At 51.1% G+C, this 12,675-nt stretch overlaps 2 protein-coding genes across 2 annotated transcripts in view; both read left to right on the forward strand.

The window, feature by feature from the left end:
* Positions 1–11,888, forward strand: part of smg1 (SMG1 nonsense mediated mRNA decay associated PI3K related kinase) — a 39,737-nt gene extending 27,849 nt beyond the window's left edge. The window contains exons 37-61 of the mRNA XM_008330518.2: positions 1,781–2,027; positions 2,338–2,567; positions 2,702–2,947; positions 3,040–3,178; positions 3,438–3,547; positions 3,753–3,971; positions 4,133–4,326; positions 4,418–4,590; positions 4,682–4,961; positions 5,039–5,311; positions 5,586–5,820; positions 5,923–6,134; positions 6,722–6,878; positions 7,163–7,352; positions 7,448–7,728; positions 7,836–8,045; positions 8,136–8,273; positions 8,398–8,550; positions 9,000–9,179; positions 9,301–9,528; positions 9,606–9,817; positions 9,973–10,073; positions 10,202–10,378; positions 10,523–10,629; positions 10,730–11,888. Coding sequence (XP_008328740.1) covers positions 1,781–2,027; positions 2,338–2,567; positions 2,702–2,947; positions 3,040–3,178; positions 3,438–3,547; positions 3,753–3,971; positions 4,133–4,326; positions 4,418–4,590; positions 4,682–4,961; positions 5,039–5,311; positions 5,586–5,820; positions 5,923–6,134; positions 6,722–6,878; positions 7,163–7,352; positions 7,448–7,728; positions 7,836–8,045; positions 8,136–8,273; positions 8,398–8,550; positions 9,000–9,179; positions 9,301–9,528; positions 9,606–9,817; positions 9,973–10,073; positions 10,202–10,378; positions 10,523–10,629; positions 10,730–10,807 — 4,770 coding nt within the window. The 3' untranslated portion in view covers positions 10,808–11,888. The remainder of the gene's footprint in view (positions 1–1,780; positions 2,028–2,337; positions 2,568–2,701; positions 2,948–3,039; positions 3,179–3,437; positions 3,548–3,752; positions 3,972–4,132; positions 4,327–4,417; positions 4,591–4,681; positions 4,962–5,038; positions 5,312–5,585; positions 5,821–5,922; positions 6,135–6,721; positions 6,879–7,162; positions 7,353–7,447; positions 7,729–7,835; positions 8,046–8,135; positions 8,274–8,397; positions 8,551–8,999; positions 9,180–9,300; positions 9,529–9,605; positions 9,818–9,972; positions 10,074–10,201; positions 10,379–10,522; positions 10,630–10,729) is intronic.
* Positions 11,889–12,462: 574 nt separating this feature from the next.
* Positions 12,463–12,675, forward strand: part of hao1 (hydroxyacid oxidase (glycolate oxidase) 1) — a 4,876-nt gene continuing 4,663 nt past the window's right edge. Inside the window, exon 1 of the mRNA XM_025064499.1 lies at positions 12,463–12,652. Within this exon, the coding sequence (XP_024920267.1) occupies positions 12,516–12,652 (137 nt within the window). The 5' untranslated portion in view covers positions 12,463–12,515. The remainder of the gene's footprint in view (positions 12,653–12,675) is intronic.

Genomic DNA, 12,675 nt, shown 5'->3' on the forward strand with positions numbered 1-12,675 from the left:
GGTGGGGGCGGCCCAGCCTGTCACTGACGGCCTGATTCAAGTCTGGAGACGGGTGGTGGATCGCATCTTTGGTCTGTACCGCGTCTCGTGCCAAGCCTATTTTACCTTCCTCAAGTTGAACGCAGGACAGGTGAGGAGTGGGAGAATGGGTCCAACTGCTGGAGACCCTCAGCTCTGGTGTCTTCAACTCTGTTGACTTTGTCTCTTCTAGGTTCCAATAGACGAAGACGACCCGAAGCTTCTGCTGTCCTGTCACAACAGCAAACAGAGCAATGATGACGTCATAGTCATGGCCACGCTGCGCCTCCTTCGTCTGCTGGTGAAACACGCTGGAGAACTCCGGGAAGGTCTGGAGCTGGGCTTGGCCTCCACCCCAACAGCACCCTGGAGAGGTGTGTCTCCCTGTCTATGTTTGAATCGTAATGTTTAGAAAATTTAGGGTCAGTCAACAATATTTTGAGGACTCACTCAATACCATTTTTATAGCTTTCTGCCCCTGAGGAGGGCCCTGCCCCCCTACTTTGGAAACCGCTGGATTCGAATTGAATTGTTGAATTGGTTTGTGATTTAAATGGTTTTTTTAAAATCTAAAAATTGGTTTGTGATTTAAATGGTTTTTTTTAATTTAAAGTCCTTGCGTGTGATGTGTTTCCTCCTCAGGCATCATTCCACAGCTCTTCTCCCGTCTCAACCATCCGGAGGCCTACATCCGACAGAGCATTTGCAGCCTGCTGTGCCGAGTGGCCCAGGACTCCCCTCATCTGATCCTCTACCCGGCCATTGTGGGCTCCCTCTCTCTAGGAGGGGAGGCTCAGAGTGCAGGTGTGTACAGTCCACTCACAATCATCTGTTAAAACATCTGCCTCACGTGGAACGGCATCTTCACCAAGTCAAATGTTGAATGATGTCTTGACAGGAAATAAGTTGCCCTCAGCTCTGCCCACCTTCCTGGGCAGCATGCAGGGAGAAGGTCTGGATGTGGAGGAGGAGGAGGAGCGGTCAGAGGGTGTTGGGCAAGAAGGAGGTCCAGATGAGTTGACGGCCATTTGCTCAAGTCAGGACCAGGCCATGATGCAGGACTGCTACAGCAAAATCGTGGAGAAGCTCTCCTTGGCCAACCCGACCATGGTGCTGCAGGTGGGACACGGAGATGGAGACGTTTTTGTTTGTTTGTTGGCGCCGAATGTTGTGGTCTAAAATAAAACTCTGTGTATGTGCACGTGTTCAGGTCCAGCAGCTGGTGGCTGAACTGCGGCGAGTGACTCTACTGTGGGATGAACTGTGGCTGGGCGTGTTACAGCAGCAGCACATGCACGTCCTGCGCCGAATCCAGCAGCTGGAGGACGAGGTCAAGAGGGTCCAGAACAACAACACACTGAGAAGGTGAGTTGTTTTTTGTTTCCTTCTCTCCTGGTACTGGTTCCTGTTCCTGTTTAACAAACGTCACACACACTGTGTCACTGTGCCGCAGGGATGAAAAGATCGCCATCATGCGTGAGAAGCACTCGGCTCTGATGCGTCCCATGGTTTTTGCCCTGGACCACGTTCGCAGCATCACAGCGACTCCGGCCGAGACTCCACACGAGACGTGGTTCCAGCAGACGTACGGTGATGCCATCACCTCCGCCCTGGAGCGTCTGAAGAACCCCGCCAACCCTGCAAACCCTGCCAGCAGCTGGCTGCCCTTCAAACAGGTGTGTGTTTGTCATTGACGTGTTCAGCTAAAGATTTCCAAATCTCTCTCTCTCTAAACTTGATCCAACTTTCGTCATCGGTCCAGATCATGATAAGTCTGCAGCAGCGAGCTCAGAAGAGAGCCAGCTACCTTCTTCACCTGGACGAGATCAGCCCCCGCCTGCTCTCTATGTCGAAGACAGAGATGGCTCTGCCAGGGGAGGTGTCGGCGTCGGACGCAGTCAACATCCAGAGCGTAGGCAACACCATCACCATCCTGCCCACAAAGACCAAACCCAAGAAACTCTTCTTCCTCGGCTCGGACGGCAAGAAGTACCCATACCTGTTCAAAGGTAGGAGAGCACAAACATTCACGTGTTTTATAGCTACATTTAGCTTCTGATGAAGGTGACGGTGTCGTACACTGTCTCTAGGTTTTCTACTTTTATGGTTTTTAAAATGAACACATTAAAGGCTACATGTGTTTTTTGTTAGCTTAGAGAGACTAATATATATTTATCCACCACTAGATGTTGCTAAGTGTACTTTTTTTTCTATCTAATCATATGAAGTCACCTTAAAAAAAAATTAATTCCGTCGCACCTCACTCTGACACGTTTCTCTGTACCTAAATAGTCAATAAAACTCTGTGTCTGGTCTCAGGTCTGGAGGATCTTCATCTGGATGAGCGCATCATGCAGTTCCTGTCCATTGTCAACACCATGTTCACGAAGATCAACCAGCAGGAGCAGCCCCACTTCCACGCCCGTCACTACTCCGTCACTCCTCTCGGTACACGTTCTGGTCTGATCCAGTGGGTGGATGGAGCTACGCCTCTGTTTGGACTCTACAAGCGCTGGCAGCAGAGGGAGGCTGTGCTCCAAGCTCAGAAGGTACAAACTCCTCAACTCTGACCCCTGCAGGTCGACTGCATGCATGACGCTCTACACCAGGACTTCCTGTTGTTCCCAAACTAGTCAAGCTTGTTCAATTCTTAATGGACTTTTTTTTTTTTTTTCTTGACCAGGCCCAGGACTCGTTCCAGCAGCACCCAGTGCCCCCAGTGCCACGTCCCAGTGAGCTGTACTACAGCCGCATCGGGCCAGCGCTGAAAGCTGTCGGACTGAGTCTGGACATAACGCGGAGGGACTGGCCTCTCGGTGTCATGAAGGAGGTTCTGAAAGAGTTGATGGAATCCACGCCCTCCAACCTGCTGGCCAAGGAGCTGTGGTGTTCCTGCACCACCCCCAGCGAGTGGTGGAGAGTCACTCAGGTGGGTGACCACGTCAGCACCACGTTCACCTGTACAGTACGCTGTGCATCAACACCCTGACGTTGATCTCCGTTTCTTCTTCGTGGTTTCAGTCTTACGCCAGGTCCACGGCTGTGATGTCCATGGTCGGTTACATCATCGGCCTCGGAGACCGTCACCTGGACAATGTCTTGATTGACATGACCACCGGGGAGGTGGTGCACATTGACTACAATGTGTGTTTTGAAAAAGGTTAGTGTGTGTACATGGTACAAAGTGTGGGTTTGATGTGATGTGATGTGTGTGTGTGTGTCATATACATCATGTTTGCGTGTGTGTCACCAGGCAAACAATGTCTTGATTGACATGCCCGCCGGGGAGGTGGTGCACATTGACTACAATGTGTGTTTTGAAAAAGGTTAGTGTGTGAACATGGTACAAAGTGTGGGTTTGATGTGATGTGATGTGTGTGTGTGTGTCATATACATCATGTTTGTGTGTGTGTCACCAGGCAAGAGTCTGCGCGTTCCAGAGAAAGTTCCGTTCAGGATGACCCACAACATTGAGGCAGCTCTGGGGGTCAGTGGGGTGGAGGGTATCTTCAGGCTGTCCTGTGAACAGGTAACGTGTCACACACACACACACACACACACAGTGTAACACGATTGTGTAACAGGAAGTTCTATAAGAACCGCTGACGTGTACGCCTGTTGTTTCAGTCAGGCTGTCCTGTGAACAGGTAACGTCACACACACTCCACAGTGTAACACGACTGTGTAACAGGAAGTTCTATGAGAACCGCTGACGTGTGCGCCCGTGGTTTCAGGTGGTGCAAATGATGCGTCGAGGAAGGGAGACGCTGCTGACCCTGCTGGAGGCCTTTGTCTACGATCCCCTGGTGGACTGGACGGCTGGTGGGGAGGTGGGCTTCGCCGGTGCCGTGTACGGAGGCGGCGGTCAACAAGCCGACAGCAAACAGAGCAAGAGGGAGATGGAGAGAGACATCACACGCTCCCTCTTCTCCTCCAGGGTGGCTGAGATAAAGGTACCACCGTGGTCTCCTCACACGGGGGTAGTTTGATGATGAAACAAAAACTGTCCAATTAAAACAGAGTGTTTTTCTCTGTCCAGAGAATGAAAGGAATGAAGCAGATTTCTGAATGTCTTCAGATTTGTGAATTTAAATTCTATGTGGCCTGTGCACAGGTGAACTGGTTTAAGAACCGTGACGAGATGCTGTCAGTGCTGCCCCAAGTGGAGGAGGCAGTAGGGGAGTACTTGGTCCTGCAGGAGCTGCTCTGTCAGGGGGAGAAGCTACAAGGCAAACTGCAGGAGGAGATCAACTTCCTGGACGGAGCGGAGAACCATCCGGACCACCTCATCCTCACCCTTGAGCAAAGGTCTGAACATTCACAGACATATCTTCATGTCTCCAGAAACAGACACACACAGAGAGTACGGCTGTATTTATTTGTCAAATGTATTTTACAGGTATTCTGAACACAACCAGCTGCAGTCGCGACAGCGCACCGTGCAGGAGGCCATTCAGAGCAAACTGGCCGATCTGGACCAGTGGATCTCCCAGTACCAGGCAGCCTTCACCAACCTGGAGGCCACGCAGCTGGCCAGTCTGCTGCAGGACATCAGCAGCCCCATAGACCTGGGTAAGGTTCTCAGGACCTTCAGTCAGCAGATGAACACGGACTATCCTCCTCGTTTGTTTTATTTTCCTTTTCTTACGTCTCCATACTCCAGGTCCTCCCAGTTATGTTCCAGCCACGGCCTTTCTGCAGAACGCCGGCCAGGCCCACCTGATCAGCCAGTGCGAGAGCCTGGAGGCGGAGCTGAGCTCTCTGCTGCAGCAGCGCCGTGGGGCCCTTCACGGATGTCTGGAGCAGCTGCACAGCTACGCCACGGTGGCTCTGCTCTACCCACGAGCCACCCTGCTGCTCCACCGCGTCCACCAGTGGAAGACGTGGTTGGAGGAACTGCTGAGGGACATGACGGTGGAGCACTGTCAGCTCATGTACAGACAGTAAGTGGCTGCCACATTTTAATTCATTTTATTTTTTTTTTTAATGTCCACAAATGACCCCTCTGCGCCCCCTGCAGGTACGAGGTGCTGTTTGCCCCTCAGGCTCCCTCGGCTCTGTGCCAGTTCCTGTCCAGTGTGGAGCTGGCGCTGCAGCACCAAGTGGCCGAAGCCAACGAATGCGTGATGCACCAGGCGGACAGACGGAAGACCGAGGGCACGAGTGCCGCCGACTGCGAGGAGCAGCTGCAGGAGATCGAACGCTGCATCACCGTCTACCTGCGGGAGAACGGAGAGCAGGGCTCGCTCAGCCTGGCCGGGATCATCACCTCCGCCCTCTGCACTCTCTGCAGGTCGAACACATTTATGTGCATTTTCTCCCATCTTGTCTTCTGTCAGTCGAGAGAATTCTGCTTTAGAAGGATTGTATGTTTAAAATGTAAAAGCTTGGACATTTTTTTGTAGAGATCTTAGGAAATTCTACCTTGATTTGGATCCTAAAAATATGATAAACAAGGATAATCAATTCAAAATTTTGCTTTAGATGGCACTCAGTCACCTGCTTAGAAGGGACATCATCGTGTCTACTGTGAAACAAAGTCTCACCGCCTTGTATTCCCTCTTCAGGAGGAACCTGGTGATGGAGGCCGCGGCAGCCAGCGCTGGAGAGAAGCTGCTGGAGTTGACGTCCCGAGACGGTGCCTGGTTCCTGGAGGAACTCTGCAGCATGATTGGAAACATCAGTGCCCTGACCACGCTGCTGCAGCGCTGCCCCCTCCTGCCACATGACCTGGAGCTGCACGCTCCTTCGGCCACGGCGCAGGCCGTGTACCTGGCCAACGCCGTGTACACCTGCCTACAGGTAGCCCACCTGAGATGGTGCAGTCTGATGGGTAACCACTAGGAGGAGTTGTTTTTTTTTTTTGTTTGTTTTTTTTAACTGTGTTTTTTTCTGTAACTGCAGGAACTCAACAACAACTTTCGCCAGATCATCTTCCCAGAGGCTCTGCACTGTATGATTAAAGGAGAGCCCACCCTGGAGGCCATGTTGGCGGAGCTGGAGCAGCTGGTGGAGCAGAGCTCGGACGGTCTGGGGCTTCAGGGCCTCATCGACGGACTGCAGGCCACGTCAGCCATGGACCACGACGGTCAAAACCACTTCTTCCACATCTCCAGGTCAGTGGCTGCAGGGATGATGGTCACAGCTGTGACAGAGGTGGTTTTCCTCCTGTGCACCAACAGAGGGAGCTAATCACAAATGACATAAGACTGAGACTTAAAAGATTCGATGTTTGAGAATAAGAATCCTTTCAGCATTTGCTCCAACTGTAATTTTTTTAGTCAAAACTAAGTTTTTGTTTAATGTTAGAGGAAATCAAAACTAGAACAACTGTGCAGAGTAAGTAACTCGTCCATGTGCTTCTGTGGCTCTGCTTGTTTGGACTTTACTCTCTCTCCACTCTCTGCTCTTGACACATTACTGAGTAAACATCTGTAGTAAACACCACCTGCAGCATTCTGGGTAACCACCGCACTGAGCATGTGACTGAGTTCAACCCTTAAAGTTTAAAATTTAGACTAGAGTTTATTTTTTAGAAAACACGAACCACCACCTGCAGCATTCTGGGTAACCACTGCACTGAGCATGAGACTTCAACCCTTAAAATTTAAAATTTAGACTTTAGTTTATTTTTTAGAAAACACACCATCACACGACACACACGTCCTAAGACGAGGGCCGTAACACATGTTTCTGTCCTCAGGATGCTGCGTGCTCAGTACTCCGAGCTGATCCAGCCTCGCAGCATGGACAGACTCGCACAGGAAACGCCAAAGATGTCCGCGGGTCAGATGTTGCTGGTGGCCTTCGACGGCATGTTCACCCAGCTGGAGACGGCCTTCGGACAACTGGCAGAAAAGGTCAGAGAGGATCTGTGACATCACTGGTTTGGATGATGAATGAGATTTTTGTTTTTTTTTTTTTTAGTTGTGTCAGAAAAAGCTCTTTTCATCTTATGAGGCTGCATCATCTTTGTGGAAATCTGTGGTGACGTCAACCACATTTTTCCTAATGGGAAAACTACTCAGTGAAATGATGTTAGAAACATTGACAGAAGTCGTCGTTTTACGTCCAAATGATTTACATCCAACGCCTTGAGGCTCGTTTTTTTTGTGGTGACGTTTGTCGTCTTCCTGCTCCTCAGCTGAGTTCTCTGGAGGTTCCCTCGGCCTGGAGGAAGGTTGACGTTCTGCGGGAGGCGGGGGCCGCTCAGCTCCACCTGTTTGACAGCCTGGCCCAGTGGCAGCTGATGGAGGAGGTGTTCTTTCTGAAGAGACTGCAGACCATCCAGGACTTCTTCAGGCTCTGCTCCTCCTTCTCACAGACTCTGTCTGGTAAAAAAAATAAATTAATCACACATTAACACTTATGTATGTAAATATGTTTGTATGCATGTGTGTAAAAACAGACGTACATGTCTCGTGTCCAGGTTCCTGTCCCTCCTCTGAAGAACTGTTGCCCTCTAACGGCCCGGTCGTCCTGGGGAAGCCCCTGTACCAGCGACCCTCCTCAGCGGGGTCGGGTGTGGCCGTGGTGAGCGAGGAGCAGATGACCCGGCCAATCAGGGCCTTCACGGCGGAGTTTGTACGACAGATGCTCATGGGTTTGCCCAGCCAAGCCCTGGGTCTGGCCCTCTGTGCCACCATGTCTGCCCTCGGCCTCGACGTCGTCACCCAGGTGGAGGCGAAAGACTACAGTGCAGAGAGCCAGGTAGGAACTGTGGGTCAGTCGAGGGGCAGGGCCGCAGGAGATGGTTCTGGTCAGATACTCTTAGAAGATATTTGGAGCCACAGCATCTCGTGTTCTCTTCCCCGCAGGTGTCCCTGGATGAGCTGTGTAAGAAGGCGGTGGAGCAGAGCCTGGCCTCAGGCCGCGTCACTCAGCTGCTGCTGAACAGAGCCACGGTTTTAGCCTCCTCCTACGACACAGCCTGGAAGAAGCTGGACCTGCTGCGGAGGCTGGACAACAACCTGGAGGCTGCGAAGGCCAGTCTGCAGAGGAGCCAGCTGCACATGGTCATGTTCCAGGTACTGTTTGGTCAACTCTTAGAAACACTTTCTAGGTTTCTTTTTTTTATTTTTAGTTTGGATGTCATGTGCTGTGGCTTGTGTTCTCAGTGGCAGCATGAAGATGTTCTCAGCCCCAACAACCAGCCCATCAGCCTGAGCATCCCTCCTCGTTCCATCATCCTCAGCAACATGAAGAAGAAGCTGTACAGGCTGAGTCAGGACGAGGGAGCGGTGGTGTCCATACAGGTGAGAACGTCATCAGTTCATCATCCTGCCACCAGAGACTCCCCTTTACCCAGAAATGACTATTAACTACCTGGTCAATGTACAGGAGAGGATATACAATAATGTGTGTGACTGCTGTGTTCAGGAGAAGTTGGCGTCTCTGGAAGCCAGCATTGAACAGCGTCTGAAGTGGGCTGGAGGAGCCAACCCAGCACTGGCTCCAGTCCTGCAGGACTTTGAGATGACCATCAGGGACAAACGAGGGCTGGTGGCTCGAGAGAACCAGCGCACCAGTCAGGTAACCCGGACCTTATGACAAATGACCAGGTTTTTACCACTGAAATAATCCTGTCATTCTGTGGTTTTTATTACTAATATATTCTTGTAATTCTGTTTTTTTTCCCAATAGAATAATCCTATAATTCCTGTAGTTTTTTAAATAAAATAATCCTTTAATTCTTTGTTTTATTACTAAAATATTTCTGTAATTATTTGTTTTTTTTCCAGTAGAATAATCCTATAATTCCTGTAGTTTTTTTACCAGTAAAATAATCCTCTAATTCTGTTTTTTTAAAATAAAATAATCCTTTAATTCTTTGTTTTATTACTAAAATATTTTTGTAATTCTTTGTTTTTTTCAGTAGAATAATCCTATAATTTCAGGATGGTTTTTTTTTACCACTAAAATAATCCTGTAATTCTGTGGTTTTACCACTTGGTGACCTTTTCCGGCCGACCCTTCCTCAGGTCACCTTCTTGTGCTCCACCATCCTGAACTTTGAAGGCCTGCGGACTCGCTCTCCCGAGGCTCTCAACATGGACGCTGCTCTGTTTGAGCTGCTGAAGCGCTGCCAGCAGACCTGCACCTACGCTGCTCAGTTCAACAGCGCGGTGTCTCCACTGGAGCTGCAGCTGCTGCACAGACTGGTGAGGTTGTCCTCTGTCCCCCTCTGCTGGTCAGAGGACGGGCCTCGCATCTTCAACAGGAAAACACCACACGTTCGGGTTCAGATCACTTAACCTTCTATAACCTCGTCTGTCCACGCAGAGTCCGATGCTTGACCTACCCATCGGCAGCTCTGATTGGCTGAGCTGTGCCCAGAGGCTGCTGGAGGAGGAGCTGAGGGGGGCGCGTAGGAGTCAGGAGGAGCGAGAGCAGCAGCTGGAGTCCTGCGGCGAGACCCTGCAGCTCCTGGTGGACTCCATCAAAACCATCCTGTCCAACCACAACCGTCAGTTGGCCGACGTCAAACACCTGCTGAGAGCCATGGCTAAGGTAGGAGGAGTTCTGACGTGGGCTGAACGTGACCCGTGTCCCGGTCTGAACTCACGTGGTGTCTCTGTGTCCTCCAGGACGAGGAGGCCGCTCTGGCGGACGGTGAAGAAGTGGCGTATGAGGGCAGCGTGCGTCACTTCCTGTTGGAGTACAAGGCCTGGCAGGACAACGTCCAGCTGGTGCTGTTCACCATTGTCCAGGCCAGTGGGCAGCACCGCAACCCGGAACAGCTGGGTCTGCTGGAGGAGATCCCTGCTACGCTGAAGGAGCTGAACTCTCAGAGCCAGAGGTATTGGCACGAAACACACACACACACTGAAAGGTCAAACCCTCACCTACCATGTGGTTCACAGCCCACTGTACTGCAGTGTCTGGTCCAGTTGAGTCAAATGTCACGGACCTGAATGTGTTCTGTTTCCATGTTGCCTGTTTGCTCTGCTGCAGCGTCTACAACGGCCTGGTCGGGTTCGCGTCCCCGCTGGTGACGGACAGAGAGAGTGAATGTGGAAGTCCTGTTTCTGCAGCACAGACCAGCTTTGCAGCAGGTACGTCATCACAGACCGGGAAAGCATTTAGAACTAGTTGTTCGGTACCAGGGAGCGTCGTCGTTTAGACCTGAGATTCACGACATCATGTGACTGACGCTCGCTTTGACCTCTCGTCCTCTGTCCAGCTGTGAGGTGCAGCGGGGTGAAGACGCAGCCGGACTCCATGTCCCAGAACGCACGCAAGGGTCTGCCACGCAACTTTGGAACGCCCACTGACACCCCGCCCAGCACCCTGGTGGTCAACAGCAGAGGCCTCAACCCCAGCCCCAAGAGGGCTGTACGAGACCCCAAAACTGGACGAGGTAATGAGTTAATGATGGGTTCAGTTTTGGTCCTGACGATGACGACGACATGGGTTCAGTTTTGGTCCTGACGACGACAGAGGTGTTGCTGCTCTGATGTCAGACTGAAACTGTTTTGTTTTTTTTTTAATCCTTGTGTTACAGCTGTTCAGGAGAGAAACTCATACGCAGTCAGCGTGTGGAAGAGAGTGAAGGCCAAGCTGGAGGGGAGGGACATCGACCCCAACAGGAGGTTGAGTGTGGCCGAGCAGGTACCAGCACACACACACACACACAAACACACTGACGCTTGACCTTCAGGTTGACCTTGTTAAATGATTGCTGGAGTCACGGGCCGCTGTTTTCCCGCAGGTGGACTTGGTCATCAAGGAGGCCACCAACATGGACAACCTGGCCCAGCTGTACGAGGGCTGGACCGCCTGGGTGTGAGCACCGTCTTGCTTTCATGTCTGTGATCCAGCAAAGGCTTGGGGATCCACCAGAGTCCAGCGGATCTGGGGTGTCGGAAACAGCAGCACCGGGCCACACTGGGGAGAGGAAACGGGAAGCGGATTTCTTGGTCTGCCCTCCCGCTCTCCTGGGCACCCAGACTGGGGCGGCGATCTCGAAGCATCGCTGCATCCACACTCCCCCAACCACCGGCGATCCAGCTAACACCACGCTTAGTGGGTCTGCGGGCCCCGCCTCCCTTTTTGGGGTTTGACCGAGCAAAGCGGCGCCGGGTGGGGAGGGGGGGAAGGAAGGCGAAGGCCTCCTCCCCCTCAACTTGGTGACGCCTTCCCCCCTCACCTGCATAGCTCACTATCAAGTTGTTCCCATAATCATCACTGTTTCCTGTCGTTGATCCAACCGTCACCTGAGACCAGGTGGAAGCAGGAAGTGATGAGCGTTTCCCCCCCGAAGCACACGGCCGACGGGCTGTGGGTGGGACTTCACGGGGGGGGAGGGGACACTGGGATGAACAATGCGTTCACGTAGCCACACTTTTTTCATGACCTTTTCCTTGTTGTGATTCTGAACGGCCGCAGGCGACGGGGCTGAGGAGGAAGTGAGGAGAACGGTGGTTGGACATCATTCTTGACTCCTTCACCCGACCCAACGTGGGGTCGGGAGAAACGGCCGCAGAAATGAATCTTATTGAAACTGAACTTTACGTGAGAAGTGACGAAGGGGGTGACGTGGACTTTGTTTTTGGTCGTGTGGATCCGGACCACAGGTTCTGTGAAGGCGGAGGAGCAGGAGGAGTGGCCTCGGTGTGACTCCTCATCTCCACCTGCTGGAGGTGCGGGCCTGTGGTCACACGGCTGCCGGGTGGCGTCACTCCTGCCTCCTTTTACTCTCTGTTGACTTCACCTCACCTCTTCTCTCACTGCTTGTATTTTATTAAGTCCTGACGTTCTAGTTTTACATTTTTAGTGGGAATTATTATGTTTTTGGTGAAGGTGCAAACTGTTAATTCTTGAAGCTTTTAGTGGATTTTGTTGAATGCCAAATAAACATGGAACTTAGAGAAGGTGTCCTATTTTTTTTATTTTTTACATTACATTACGTGATGATTAGAGGAATTAATAGGATTAAACCACATGGTGGTGCAGTGGTTAGCACTGTGGCCTCATGATGTGGAGTTTGAACGTTCACTGGTGTCTGTAGATTTAAATCAGTGATGACAATCTGGTCTTTTTTTTTTTTTAATTAAACATTGTTAAACACATGTTTAAAAAAAACATTCTCCTTGAGGCCTGATACTGAATGACCTGTGGCCCAATCCTGGTCCAGGGGCCAGCGTTTGAGAAGCTCTGCAGATATACAGTAACTGCTCCTCCACTGACACTTTGATCACTCATGATTTCATTATAATTTAACAAACCTGGTTAAAGGTCCGTGAATGAAGCAGGAGCTTCTGGGAAAATATTGTTTTTTTTTAATTTTTTAATCGACTTTGTTACAGGGACCTCTGGGGAAAAACGTGAACTGTCCCTTTACATATCAGACGATTAGAGAAACGTGTTTGCATGAAGTGGAGCAGACACTCCCCCTGCTGACTGGTTAATGATTACACACCTGAGGGTACCCTGAGACATAAACACACACACTGTGTGTGTGAGTGAGAGAGAGAGAGAGAGAGACGGTGGTGAAAATGTCCGGTCAGCGTGTGTGTGTGTCTGACTTTGAGGTTGAAGCCAGAAAAGTTCTTCCCAAAGCTGTGTATGATTATTATCGATCTGGAGCCGAGGAGCAACACACACTGGCCGAGAACCAGGCAGCCTTCAACAGGTACCGCACACACACACACACAC

Source organism: Cynoglossus semilaevis, chromosome 17, assembly GCF_000523025.1.
Source record: "Cynoglossus semilaevis isolate Cse_v1.0 chromosome 17, Cse_v1.0, whole genome shotgun sequence".
Taxonomy (NCBI): domain Eukaryota; kingdom Metazoa; phylum Chordata; class Actinopteri; order Pleuronectiformes; family Cynoglossidae; genus Cynoglossus; species Cynoglossus semilaevis.